The following is a 13,136-nucleotide window of genomic DNA, read 5'->3' on the forward strand; positions in this document are numbered from 1 at the left end:
CCGCCCGCTCCCACTACAGGTCCCGGCATAATACCCAGCCGCCCGCTCCCACTACAGGTCCCAGCATAATACCCAGCCGCCCGCTCCCACTACAGGCCCCAGCATAATACCCAGCCGCCCGCTCCCACTACAGGCCCCAGCATAATACTCAGCCACCTGCTCCCACTACAGGCCCCAGCATAATACCCAGCCGCCCGCTCCCACTAGTAGTAGTAGTAGTACGTTTATTTAAAAGGTGCCACAAAGTGTCCGCAGCGCCGTACATAGCAAACAAAAAACAGATTACAAGGTAACGTACAGGGTGTGTTGATAAAATACAGTATAAATAGGGGTATAGCTGCTAGAATTAAGATCAGCATCAGTTCTGAAGTAGGTGTCGAAATTGTCGAGGAGACTGAAGATGAAGTAGAGGAAGGGAAGAACAGGACAGGTCCCAGCATAATAACCTGCTGCCTTCTCCCACATCAGTGGTGGGCAGTGTGTGTAGCTGGTGGAGTGCTGGGTAGTGGGGACACACACTGGTCTCACACCTGCACCTCATGTGGTGGGGGTGCACACTGGTCTCACACCTGCACCTCATGTGGTGGGGGCACACACTGGTCTCACACCTGCACCTCATGTGGTGGGGCGCACACTGGTCTCACACCTGCACCTCATGTGGACGTGGTGGGGGCGCGCACTGGTCTCACACATGCACCTCAGTGGTGGGGCGCACACTGGTCTCACACCTGAACCTCATGTGGACGTGGTGGGGGCACACACTGGTCTCACACCTGCACCTCAGTGGTGGGGGCGCACACTGGTCTCACACCTGCACCTCAGTGGTGGGGGCGCACACTGGTCTCACACCTGCACCTCAGTGGTGGGGGCGCACACTGGTCTCACACCTGCACCTCAGTGGTGGGGGCACACACTGGTCTCACACCTGCACCTCATGTGGTGGGGGCACACACTGGTCTCACAACTGCACCTCATGTGGTGGGGGCGCACACTGGTCTCACACCTGCACCTCAGTGGTGGGGGCACACACTGGTCTCACACCTGCACCTCAGTGGTGGGGGCACACTGGTCTCACACATGCACCTCATGTGGTGGGGGCACACACTGGTCTCACACCTGCACCTCAGTGGTGGGGGCGCACACTGGTTTCACACCTGCACCTCAGTGGTGGGGGCACACTGGTCTCACACATGCACCTCATGTGGTGGGGGCACACACTGGTCTCACACCTGCACCTCAGTGATGGGGGCACACACTGGTCTCACACCTGCACCTCAGGTGGACGTGGTGGGGGCGCACACTGGTCTCACACATGCACCTCAGTGGTGGGGGCGCACACTGGTCTCACACATGCACCTCATGTGGACGTGGTGGGGGCGCACACTGGTCTCACACCTGCACCTCAGTGGTGGGGGCAAACACTGGTCTCACACCTGCACCTCATGTGGACGTGGTGGGGGCACACACTGGTCTCACACCTGCACCTCAGTGGTGGGGGCGCACACTGGTCTCACACCTGCACCTCAGTGGTGGGGGCGCACACTGGTCTCACACCTGCACCTCAGTGGTGGGGGCGCACACTGGTCTCACACCTGCACCTCAGTGGTGGGGGCGCACACTGGTCTCACACCTGCACCTCAGTGGTGGGGGCACACACTGGTCTCACACCTGCACCTCATGTGGTGGGGGCACACACTGGTCTCACAACTGCACCTCATGTGGTGGGGGCGCACACTGGTCTCACAACTGCACCTCATGTGGTGGGGGCGCACACTGGTCTCACACCTGCACCTCAGTGGTGGGGGCACACACTGGTCTCACACATGCACCTCATGTGGTGGGGGCACACACTGGTCTCACACCTGCACCTCATGTGGTGGGGGCACACACTGGTCTCACACCTGCACCTCAGTGGTGGGGGCGCACACTGGTTTCACACCTGCACCTCAGTGGTGGGGGCACACTGGTCTCACACATGCACCTCATGTGGTGGGGGCACACACTGGTCTCACACCTGCACCTCAGTGATGGGGGCACACACTGGTCTCACACCTGCACCTCAGGTGGACGTGGTGGGGGCGCACACTGGTCTCACACATGCACCTCAGTGGTGGGGGCGCACACTGGTCTCACACATGCACCTCATGTGGACGTGGTGGGGGCGCACACTGGTCTCACACCTGCACCTCAGTGGTGGGGGCAAACACTGGTCTCACACCTGCACCTCAGTGGTGGGGGCGCACACTGGTCTCACACCTCAGTGGTGGGGGCGCACACTGGGCTCACACCTGCACCTCATGTGGACGTGGTGGGGGCGCACACTGGTCTCACACCTCAGTGGTGGGGGTGCACACTGGTCTCACATCTGCACCTCATGTGGACGTGTTGGGGGGGGCGCACACTGGTCTCACACCTCAGTGGTGGGGGCGCACACTGGTCTCACACATGCACCTCATGTGGACGTGGTGGGGGTGCACACTGGTTTCACACCTGCACCTCAGTGGTGGGGGCACACACTGGTCTCACACCTGCACCTCAGTGGTGGGGGCGCACACTGGTCTCACACCTCAGTGGTGGGGGCGCACACTGGTCTCACACATGCACCTCATGTGGACGTGGTGGGGGTGCACACTGGTCTCACACATGCACCTCATGTGGACGTGGTGGGCGCACATTGGTCTCACACCTCAGTGGTGGGCAGTGGGGACATGCAGGGCCGTCGAGAGGTTTGCCGGGCCCTGGTAAAATTGAGGGCAGGGCCCAATTGCGGCAGGCATGACCACTTCCCATGATTAGGCTATGTCCCCAAAATTATCACGTGGAGAGTGAAAAAAAACCCCTAAAGTCGAGGGGGGGGGGGGAGTGTTATTACCCCCACCACCCATTCAGCGGCAGCACACACCTACGGCTTGTCCTGTGCTGACAGCAGGCTCAGCATGACCTCTCACGCTGTCAGTGAGACGCTCATGCTGAGCCTGCTGTCAGCACAGCACATGCCGTAGGTGTGTGCTGCTGCCACCCGGGAGGGGGTCGGACCAGGGCCCAGGTAATTCCCCCCCCCCCCTGCGGCCCTGGGGGCACGCACTAATCTCACACCTGCATCTCAGTGGTGGGCAGTTTGTGCAGCTGGAGGGGGAAATGTTGGGGGCTCGCACTGGACTGGTCTCACTGCATCTCAGTGGTGGGAAGTGTGTGCAGCTGGAGGGGGAAATGTTGGGGGCTCGCACTGGACTGGTCTCACTGGTGGGAAGTATGTGCAGCTGGAGGGGGGGGGGGCATGCTCGGCAGTGGGGTCCATACTTGCCTACCTGACCCTCTTCAGAAGGGACACAGTGCTCTGTTCCTGGGCTTCCCTGGTAATGTATGACTGCCAGCACCTGTGGTGACACCTTTCTTATCAGTTACCTAGCTCCCCACAGGTGCTGGTAATCATACATTATCCATACCTCCCAGCATGCCCCTCTTCAGGAGGACACAGTGCTCTGTTCCTGGGCTTCCCTGGTAATGTATGATTGCAGCACCTGTGGTGACACCTTTCTTATCAGTTACCTAACTCCCCACAGATGATGGCAATCATACATTATCCATACCTCCCAGCATGCCCCTCTCCAGGAGGACACAATGCTCTGTTCCTGGACTTCCCTGGTAATGTATGATTGCCAGCACTTGTGGTGACACCTTTCTTATCAGTTACCTAGCTCCCCACAGGTGCTGGCAATCATACATTATCTATACCTCCCAGCATGCCCCTCTCCAGGAGGACACAATGCTCTGTACCTGGGCTTCCCTGGTAATGTATGATTGCCAGCACCTGTGGTGACACCTTTCTTATCAGTTACCTAGCTCCCCACAGGTGCTGGCAATCCTACATTATCCATACCTCCCAGCATGCCCCTCTCCGGGAGGACACAATGCTCTGCTCCTGGGCTTTCCTGGTAATGTATGATTGCCAGCACCTGTGGTGATACCTTTCTTATCAGTTACCTAGCTCCCCACAGGTGCTGGTAATCATACATTATCCATACCTCCCAGCATGCCCCTCTCCAGGAGGACACAATGCTCTGTTCCTGGGCTTCCCTGGTAATGTAGGATTGCCAGCACCTGTGGTGACACCTTTCTTATCAGTTACCAGCTCCTCACAGGTGCTGGCAATCCTACATTACCAGGGAACCCAGGAACAGAGCATTGTCTCCCTCATGAAGAGGGGCAGGTAGGCAAGCATGTTGGGGGCATGCACTGGTCTCACACCTGCACCTCAGTGGTGGGCAGTGTGTGCAGCTGGAGGGGTGGGGGCACGCACTGGTCGGCACCTGCTACATCCCTTCATGTATCACATTACTGCCTGGACATTGCAACATCTGATTCATTTCATTGTGAGCCGGTAACAGCAGCGGGGAAGCAGCCGATACAATGTGAGCGCACTGATTCCCAGCCTCTCCCCCGGAAGCTCTCCCTGCTCTCCCCCCTCCCTTCCCTGCTCTCCTCCTCCATAGCATGCCCCAGTGCTGGGAGAGAGCAGCCTGCTGTCAGTTACTGCATGGCAGGTATGGCAGCACAGGGGAATGCGGGTAGCCGGGCACAGGGTGGTGTGGGTACAGGGGGCACATGGGAAAGCAGGGAGTCAGAACAGGCTCATGTGGTTACAGGTGTGTGCATTGAGCACAGTGGAATGCATGTAGCTGGGCACGAACTGGTGTGGGTGCAGGGTGCCAGTACAGGCTGGTTTGGATGCAGCCTGGTGTGTGCGCAGTGGGCACAGTGGAATGCTGGTAGCCGGGCACAGGCTGGTGTGAGTGCAGTGAGCACAGGGGAATGCTCACAGCTGGGCATAGGCTTGTGTGGGTGCAGTGGGCACAGGGGAATGCAGGTAACCGGGCACAGGCTGGTGTGGGCACAGGGGAATGAAGGTAGCAGGACAGGCTGGTGTGGGTGCAGAGGGCACAGGGGAATATAGGTAGCTGGGCATGTGGGAATGCGGGTTACCGGGCACAGAATGGTACAGGGGGCACAGGAGAATGCTGGCAGCCAGGCACAGGCTGGTGTGGGTGCAGGGGGCACAGGGGAATGCAGGTAGCTGAGCACAGGCTGGCGTGGGCACAGGGGAATGCAGGTAGCTGGGTACAAGCTGGTGTGGGCACAGGGAATGCAGGTAATTGGGCACAGGCTGGTGCAGTGGGCACAGAGGAATGTAGGTAGCCCGGCACACCTGGTAAAACTCGGTCAGATGTCATGTCATACACTACATACTTTATAGTTACTTAAATTAGCATTAGATTTATTTTCAGTGTTTCCTGTCTTATACTGTTTGCACATATTACATGAGAATATTATAGTCAGACTGTTTGATAGTGTTTAATATTATACCTTGGCTGGTATTTATGTGGGACAGGCTCTATTGGTAATTAGTGACACCTATATATCATTATACAACTGCTCGCCGCTTCCTATGATTTATTATTAGCAGGTTGTTACCGGGCCCATGGTTATGACAAGTTCTCTACCTGCACCTGTGTGTCAGCCTCACCTGTGTGTCAGCCTCACCTGTGTGTCAGCCTCACCTGTGTGTCAGCCTCACCTGTCTCATAAATAACATTTTCCTGCAGATTTTTGTGATAATTGCAGCATGAATAATGAAGCTAAGTGTTAAGGACACACATCCACTATATGGCGAGAAGTATTGGAATGCCTGACCATTCCACCAACAGTGACCGTAATAACATTGTATACACATACATATACGGAGCTGGTCCCCCTTCTGCAGCTATAACAGAGACCACGCTACTTGGAAGCTTCCACAGGACGTTGGAGGGTTTCTGTGGGGCTTGGTGCCCATTCATTCTGTAGAGCAGTGGTTCCCAAATCTTTTTGAACCACTGCGCCCTAGAATATCGGAATATTTTTCACGGCACCCCTAGGTCAAAAGTTTCTTGTTGATTAAATTAGAAAAAATTATTAAATTCAGTAAATTGTGTTTATAGGTCATGCTTAGGATCAATTATGTAGTGAGGAACCAGATTTGCATTTGTTTGCCCAATATATTTAATGATTGGCAGCAGCCAACTCTGGTTTTGCTTATAGCTGTGCCATAACTATTATGAATTTCTCCTAGACCACCAATCCAAGGCACCCAGTTTGGGAACCACTGCTGTAGAGCATTTGCGAGGTCAGCCACTGATGTTGGATGAGAAAAAAAAAAAAAGCTTTCATTTAATTTCATAGGAAAATCAACCTCGCTTTCAGCTGAATCCCAGAAAACATATTAAGTATCACTGTAATGTACCAAAGGGGGTACTGCAATCCCCCCTGCACTGCCGCCGGGCGCCTCCCTCATAGGTTTATATGGGGGATGCGAAGCTGCCCGATGAATCGCAGGAGGGGTCGCGGGGGGCCGTGAATCGCGGGAGGGGGGGGTTTCATGGGGGTCCGCATATCGCGGGAGGGGGGGTTGGGGGGGGGGGGGGTGCGGGCTGCTCACCTGGAGGCTGTGAAGTGATGGTGGGTGTGTACTGTAGCCCTGACTGTGGCGGGGGGGAGGTGATGTCAAAGGAGTGGTGTAGAACACTGGTATTTTCCCTAGGGGGGTGGCAGGTTTGTGTATCCCGCTGGGCAGGAACGTTATATACACAGGGGATGAGTGACAGATCTGGCTAAATATATAAGAGATCTCCCACCTGGATCTTGTTAAATCCCCTGATATATATCATACTCACCTACCTGACCCTCTCCACGAGGGAGAACATGCTCCTGGACTGGCCTGGTAATGTAGGATTGCCATCACCTGTGGGGAGCTAGGTAACTGATAAGAAAGGTGTCGCCACAGGTGCTGGTAATCGTACATTACAGGGAAGCCCAGGAACAGAGCATTGTGTCCTCCTGGAGAGGGACATGCTGGGAGGTATGGATAATGTAGGATTGCCAGCACCTGTGGGGAGCTAGGTAACTGATAAGAAAGGTGACGGCAATCATACATTACCAGGGAAGCCCAGGAACAGAGCATTGTGTCCTCCTGTAGAGGGGCATGCTGGGAGGTATAGATAATGTATGATTGCCAGCACCTGTGGGGAGCTAGGTAACTGATAAGAAAGGTGTCACCATAGGTGACGGCAATCATACATTACCAGGGAAGCCCAGGAGCAGAGCATTGTGTCCTCCTGGAGAGTGGCAGGTACAGTAGGTAATCCTGATATATATGACAGTCTCTATCATGTCCCCCTTTCCCTTCTCTGCTCCTAACTTGTTTGCACATTGGGCCTTATGCTGGCCACACATCAGACCAACTTTTCTCCAACCATGCAACTAGTTGCTTGGATGGAATAAAATTATGGTACTGTATGGGAGCAAAGGACAATCAGAAATGTGCTTGAAAACCCAGAAAAATGGACAAAAACATTCTGTCCAATTGTTTTAATCAAACAGGTTCAACTACAGTACCGTGTCTGAGTGACAGTTTTTGTCCTGAAACTGAAATCTAAATTGCAGTGTAAAGGTCTATACACATTGGGTGACTATGCCCAGCGTGTATGGACGGCGATGATCGCGTTCATCGCTGCGGGGAAAGCCGCTCAGTGCATACACACTGGGCAGCTTTCTCCCTGCCCGGCGCCGACAGAGGGGTGGGGGTTGAGCGGCTTTTCCGGCGATGTTGCGGGAGCGCACAGCAGTGCTCATCTCTAGGGAACACACACTGGGCGGCTTTGAGCTGAAAGCTGCTCAAACCTGCTGTTTTGAGCGACTTTCAGCTCAGTCACCCAGTGTGTATGGGCCTTAAGAATAAAGCATCCAGTATTTACTCAGCACAGAAATAAAATAACTCACCCAAATGTAACTCTCTCTGTATACATGTTCCCCCCCCCCCCCCTGCAGTGCACATGGTTTTGCCCATTTTCCGAACAAATTTGTACTGAGCTCAGATCTGAATAAGGCCCATGGAGGGGTAAACGTACTAAGATGGGAATTCTATTTCAGATGCGATGTTGCTATTGGCAAACAATCTGATTATATTTATTATATTCTAAAACATTGCTTCCCATCCCTGGTCCCCAACAGTACGTGTTTTCCAGGTCTCCTCAGAGAATCACTCCTGCCGGGTGACCTGGAACACGGGAACTGTGTGGTCACTTCAGGACACAGATTGAGAACCACTGAAATAGATGTTAAATCTGACATTTTATTTAGTAAAATTTTAAGAAAGTGACTAAAACGAAATAAAAACTCCTTGCCATGATGAACACCGATTGCCGGGTGGTCGACCCGGGTAATAAGCTGTGGTGCTTTCACACCGAACCCTGACGCGGGTCCATATGTCAACAACCGGACAATAAGATGGGTCCGAGGTGCGGTGGGAAAGGGCTATAAGATACAGTGTTTATTCAGTTTATGTGGAGATTATATATGTATATTATATTATATTCCTAGATTTAGCATTGGTTTGGGTTTTCTGTGTGAATTCACAGCAGTTTTTTTGTTCCTAATGTATATTTCTGTATTTGTATAGTTTCATAGTGACCTGTTATAACCTACACCCTCACAGCCCAAACTTTCACTTTCTTTTTTAAACCTTTTGTTTTGGGGAGTGAGGGGGTGCCAAAATCTCTATATACGCTTCCCAAAAACGAGGCGTGGGCCGGCCCTTTGTAGCGACTGTCTAAAGTACATAACAAATGAGTGAAGGGTGTGTAAGAGCTGGTAGGTACGTCTGGTGAGGAAGGTGAGCCGGGTAACAACACTGCGGAGAGATTGGAGATGAGAGAGGGATACAAATGGCACTGGGATGCCGCTGGTCAGAACAGCAAGATACGGCATCCAGAAGGAGGTAATCCCAACAGGGGTCAGGTATTTAATTATCTACCCCCTGCCTAAACCTACCCCCCTTTCCCCAGCGTGACCTTAGCACTGCCCAGCATACTTGCCTTTGGCATACCGGCAGTTGGGATTCTGCCACTGGCATCCTAATTGATGCCTGGATGCCAGCACCGGTCTACCATGGGCAGTTAGGATGCCAGTGTCGGTATAGTGAATGCCAGAGCGCATCCTGTCGGGCCAGGTAGTAGGGGATTGCGGTGGTCCAACATGAAATGACCAGAGACTGGATGAGGGACATAGAAATTGGAGGGGGGTCTGAGTATTTTCAGCATAGAGGTGATATTGTAAGCCAAAAGTGCTCCCCTAGATAGGATGAAATGGGGGTAGAATATGGGAGGTCCCAGAACAGAACGGTAGAGGAAGTGTGTTTGTGTGTGTGCGTGTGTGTGTGTGTGTGTGTGTGGGGGGGGGGGTGTCTGGTGGAGTTATAAGAGTGGATGGAGAAGGAATGGACAGAGAGGTAGTAGGACGGCCAGGGAAGCGTAATGGGTCAAGCTGAGAGTGGTAGGAAAGAAATATGGCTGTACACCGGAGTTTAGAGGCGGGAGAGAGATCCGATCAAGGGTTTTTCAATCTTGTGTTTTGTGGTAATTTGAATTCTATAAAATCCTGCAAAGACAACTTGTCACGAGAAATCACCTTTAAAACTCTAGAGAATGTCCTAGAGCAGGGGTGGACAACCTGTGGCACTGCCGCTTGCTTCCTATGACTCTGCCTACTTTGCTGTGTGATCGACGAGATGTCAGGGCATCACGTTATAGGTAGAGTATGCTGTATCCAGCGTCAGGAAGACTGCAAGTCGGAGAAAGGCTGGGTGCGGCGGCCAGCAGGCGTGGAGTTGATTTTAGATAGTGTGTCTCCTCGCGGGGCTCGCTGCGCTCGCCACACTATCTAAACTCAACTCCACGCCGACGTGTATAGTGGGGTATGAAAAGGTCAGAGGACGCGTACCGCCGTATAGTGGGGGTGGCGTGGGGGTACATTTAACATTGTAAGCACCCATTACGGTGCTTATACAATTAATAATCTTATAGGGGGGTCATTTAACATTGAAAACACCCATTAGGGTGCTTATACAATTCAAAATCCTATAGGGGGGCCAAAATCGCATCGCATGCGGCTATATGGCATGCGATGTGATACAATGCATAAGATGCCATACGACTGAAAATCGTGGGCGCTGTGCTAGGAAACAAGTACCAATCTATTTTTTGGAACCTTTCCCTATTATTTCCTAGGATTTCTGCATGTAGCACAAACGCTGGAAAGCCCATTGTAATGCATGGCTTGCTGAAATCAATGGGCCAAGCATTTGCACAGAGCAAGCAGTTTTGTGTAAGATCGGGCTTCCGTAAAGTGTAGCTTCCACCATGCTGATTCGGATGGGTCATCCGCCCATTATTGTATCTCTACCCCCCCCCCCCCCCCCTCCTAAATATGTCCACACACAGCAGAAATTACTAGTTTGGCCAGAAGGTGGCGCTCTTGTACTTTCTAGCACACTGCAGTTTTCAGATTTCATGCAGTTCCTCTTCCCTGCCTGGGGTGCCGCTCTCTGCTGTGGTGCTTCTAGCACAGTGTGGTCTATATTTCAGCACTGATATGCGGACCCGACCTGTACTGCATGGGTGTGGAAGGAAAGGTCTACACAGTCAATAGGTGTACATGTAAAAAGTAGACATTGAAGAAATGTCATCATGCAAAAGGGTGACATGAAAAAGGTCGACATGACGTTTCTATATGACCATGTCGACATGGACCACCAATTAGTTTAGCGTGTACCCTTGAATGACTTGCTTGCCAGCTCCCCAGGAGAGCTCTATCAGCCAATCATCGGCCTCCTTTTCCTTTTAATACTTTCCCACCCCCCCCCCCACCCCCATTGTCATCGTGTGCTCTACGTACCCCTGCTGAGCATGTATTATCATCCTTATTCTGTCTCTCACCATCTATTCTGCAGAGGTAAGTACCAGACACATCTCAATTCAGACTGGGCAGTGCTTCACCGGACATTACCCGGGCCACCACTTCTCCCTGTGCTGCCCCCTCCTGCTCAGCCAGGTACTGCAGGATTAACTGCCCACAGCCCCAACTGCCACTGTCCAAAGTCGACTCACACCCCAGTCTACATGGACTCCTCCCTGACATGCCGGTTTATCATTAACCCCTTTACTGCTGCGGTCATCAGCACAAACAGTACTTGTGATTACATATATGAGACAACTAATATTTGTAGGATTTATGGCCCTTTTAGCTACTAGTTTATTATCAAACTAGTCAAAATGACGGCTTCTGCAATGTACTTTCACTTTGAGCTGTGACAGTTTTTACTTTCATTTGAGCTGTGACAGTTTTTAGCCCACAAACTCTCCACCCCACTCCCAGTCCCTATCTGCTCCCACCTCCAATCTCTTTCTTCACAGCTCCCTCTCTCCATATCTAGCAAGTGAAACAAATGGGTGTCCCTGCAAAAATAGCTTTCACTTTCCGTTGTGACATCTTTTAGCACACAAAGGAGTCATTTGGCCTGGCAAGAGGACTAATTAGCCTTCTATATAGATTGGATTTGTTATGGGACACAATGAAGAACCCAAAAGGTTTGTCAGGTAACTTCAGGACCCCAGCACTTTTACTACAACTTCTTTACCAAACTCCAAGCTGTATAATATCGGAAAGTATTGTTATTCCGTAACCCATAGCAACCCGATAGATGGCTCGTGTTATGTGATTTCAGAAGATCTTTACTCACTTTTGATTGGATGCTGGTTGTATATGTTGTAAAATACTGTCCTGATGTAACATTGCTATTGCGTTTCCCGTCTTGCTTGCGTCACATATGTTCTGTGTAATGTTTTGTCTTCAGCAGACCCCTTGAAGGAAGGCTTTGGGCGATGTACGTCCCCCCTAGAAGACGCAATGACGGAGACGCAACACCTATTCAAGATGGCGGCTCTGCGCGTCATGGATTTCCCGCTGTCCTGCTACAATACTTTTGCGCAGGTAGCGTGGTGAAAGTGGTCCTTCAGGACATTCTCCCAGGGTAGTTGCTGGATGTAACCTGCAGATAGACTTACCTGTACCGTCCACTTACCTCCTCTCTGTATTACAGCTGAAGTCTCACCCCGGGCTGAGGAAGATCCTGGCGGTAACAGCTGTCGGCACAATATCCATCATTTTCCTGGCCCGTCACTTTAAAAGACGACGAGGGGGGAAGAAGAAAAACAAAATCCATTCCTGGGATTCCGGGCACCTCCTGCTGGATAGCTCTAGAAACCTGGCTTCGGAGAAAGGTGGGTGCCGGCGGGCAGAGCGGTGGGTGTGGGTGGGCATTGGATTCCGGGCACCTCCTGCTGGATAGCCCTAGAAACCTGGCTTCGGAGAAAGGTGGTACCGGCAGGCAGAGCGGTGGGGGTGGGTGGGCATGGGATTCCGGGCACCTCCTGCTGGACAGCTCTAGAAACCTGGCTTCGGAGAAAGGTGGGTGCCAGCAGGCAGAGCGGTGGGGGTGAGTGGGCATGGGATTCCGGTCACCTCCTGCTGGACAGGTCTAGAAACCTGGCTTCGGAGAAAGGTGGGTGCCGGCGGGCAGAGCGGTGGGGGTGGGCACGGGATTAAATCTCATGTACCCTCTGGTAGTATTTACCATATAAAGACATCATAAGCAGGTTCTGGGATTCTATATATGGAGTGTAGGCGTACGGGATCCTATATCTCATGTACATGGATATTACAGCACTTGTTCACTCTTGGTTTATTGGTGTATTCTGTACGTCCCCTATATATGTATATTGTGTGATTATCTCTGTAGTCGGATTGCGCACACTGGGCCGATTTCTGGCTGGTTAAGCCCTGTGTATAAGGTTGATGAGTGTAAGCTGTCTAGGTCAACACACTCAAAAAAGTTGACACATGAAAATGTCGGCATGAGTTTTTTTACTGCCGCTCCCCAGCACATCCCTGTATCTCGCCTGCCCTGCATGTTCTTTACAGCTGAATTCAAATAAAGGTTTGTTAATAAAAAGTTGTTAATACCGGAAATGTTTGCGCATTGCCATATACGTCTTTCATGGTTCATTTGTAAATACATAACACATTCTTCAGCTCAATCCTATTTTCTTTAATTACAAATATCTCAGAGCTAAAATGTAACAATGTATGATACATTTTGCTAGGATTACAACCAAATAAAGAAGCCACACAGACTACTAATTGCATAGCGAAACGCACAGGGTACCCCAGCAGCATATCAGTAGGATGAGGGGGGGTTGTGTACA

General features: G+C 51.9%; 1 protein-coding gene across 4 annotated transcripts in view; it reads left to right on the forward strand.

The window, feature by feature from the left end:
- Window positions 1-4,241: 4,241 nt before the first annotated feature.
- MIGA1 (mitoguardin 1) overlaps window positions 4,242-13,136 on the forward strand; it is a 46,967-nt gene continuing 38,072 nt past the window's right edge. Inside the window, exons 1-3 of one of the 4 annotated variants that reach the window (XM_083157797.1) lie at window positions 4,242-4,412; window positions 11,726-11,862; window positions 11,972-12,152. In XM_083157797.1, coding sequence (XP_083013923.1) covers window positions 11,779-11,862; window positions 11,972-12,152 — 265 coding nt within the window. In that variant the 5' untranslated portion in view covers window positions 4,242-4,412; window positions 11,726-11,778. The other 3 variants (XM_083157798.1, XM_083157799.1, XM_083157800.1) reach the window with 3 other exon arrangements.

The sequence above is a fragment of the Crinia signifera genome, chromosome 8 (genome assembly GCF_055691185.1).
Source record: "Crinia signifera chromosome 8, ASM5569118v1, whole genome shotgun sequence".
NCBI classification, from domain to species: domain Eukaryota; kingdom Metazoa; phylum Chordata; class Amphibia; order Anura; family Myobatrachidae; genus Crinia; species Crinia signifera.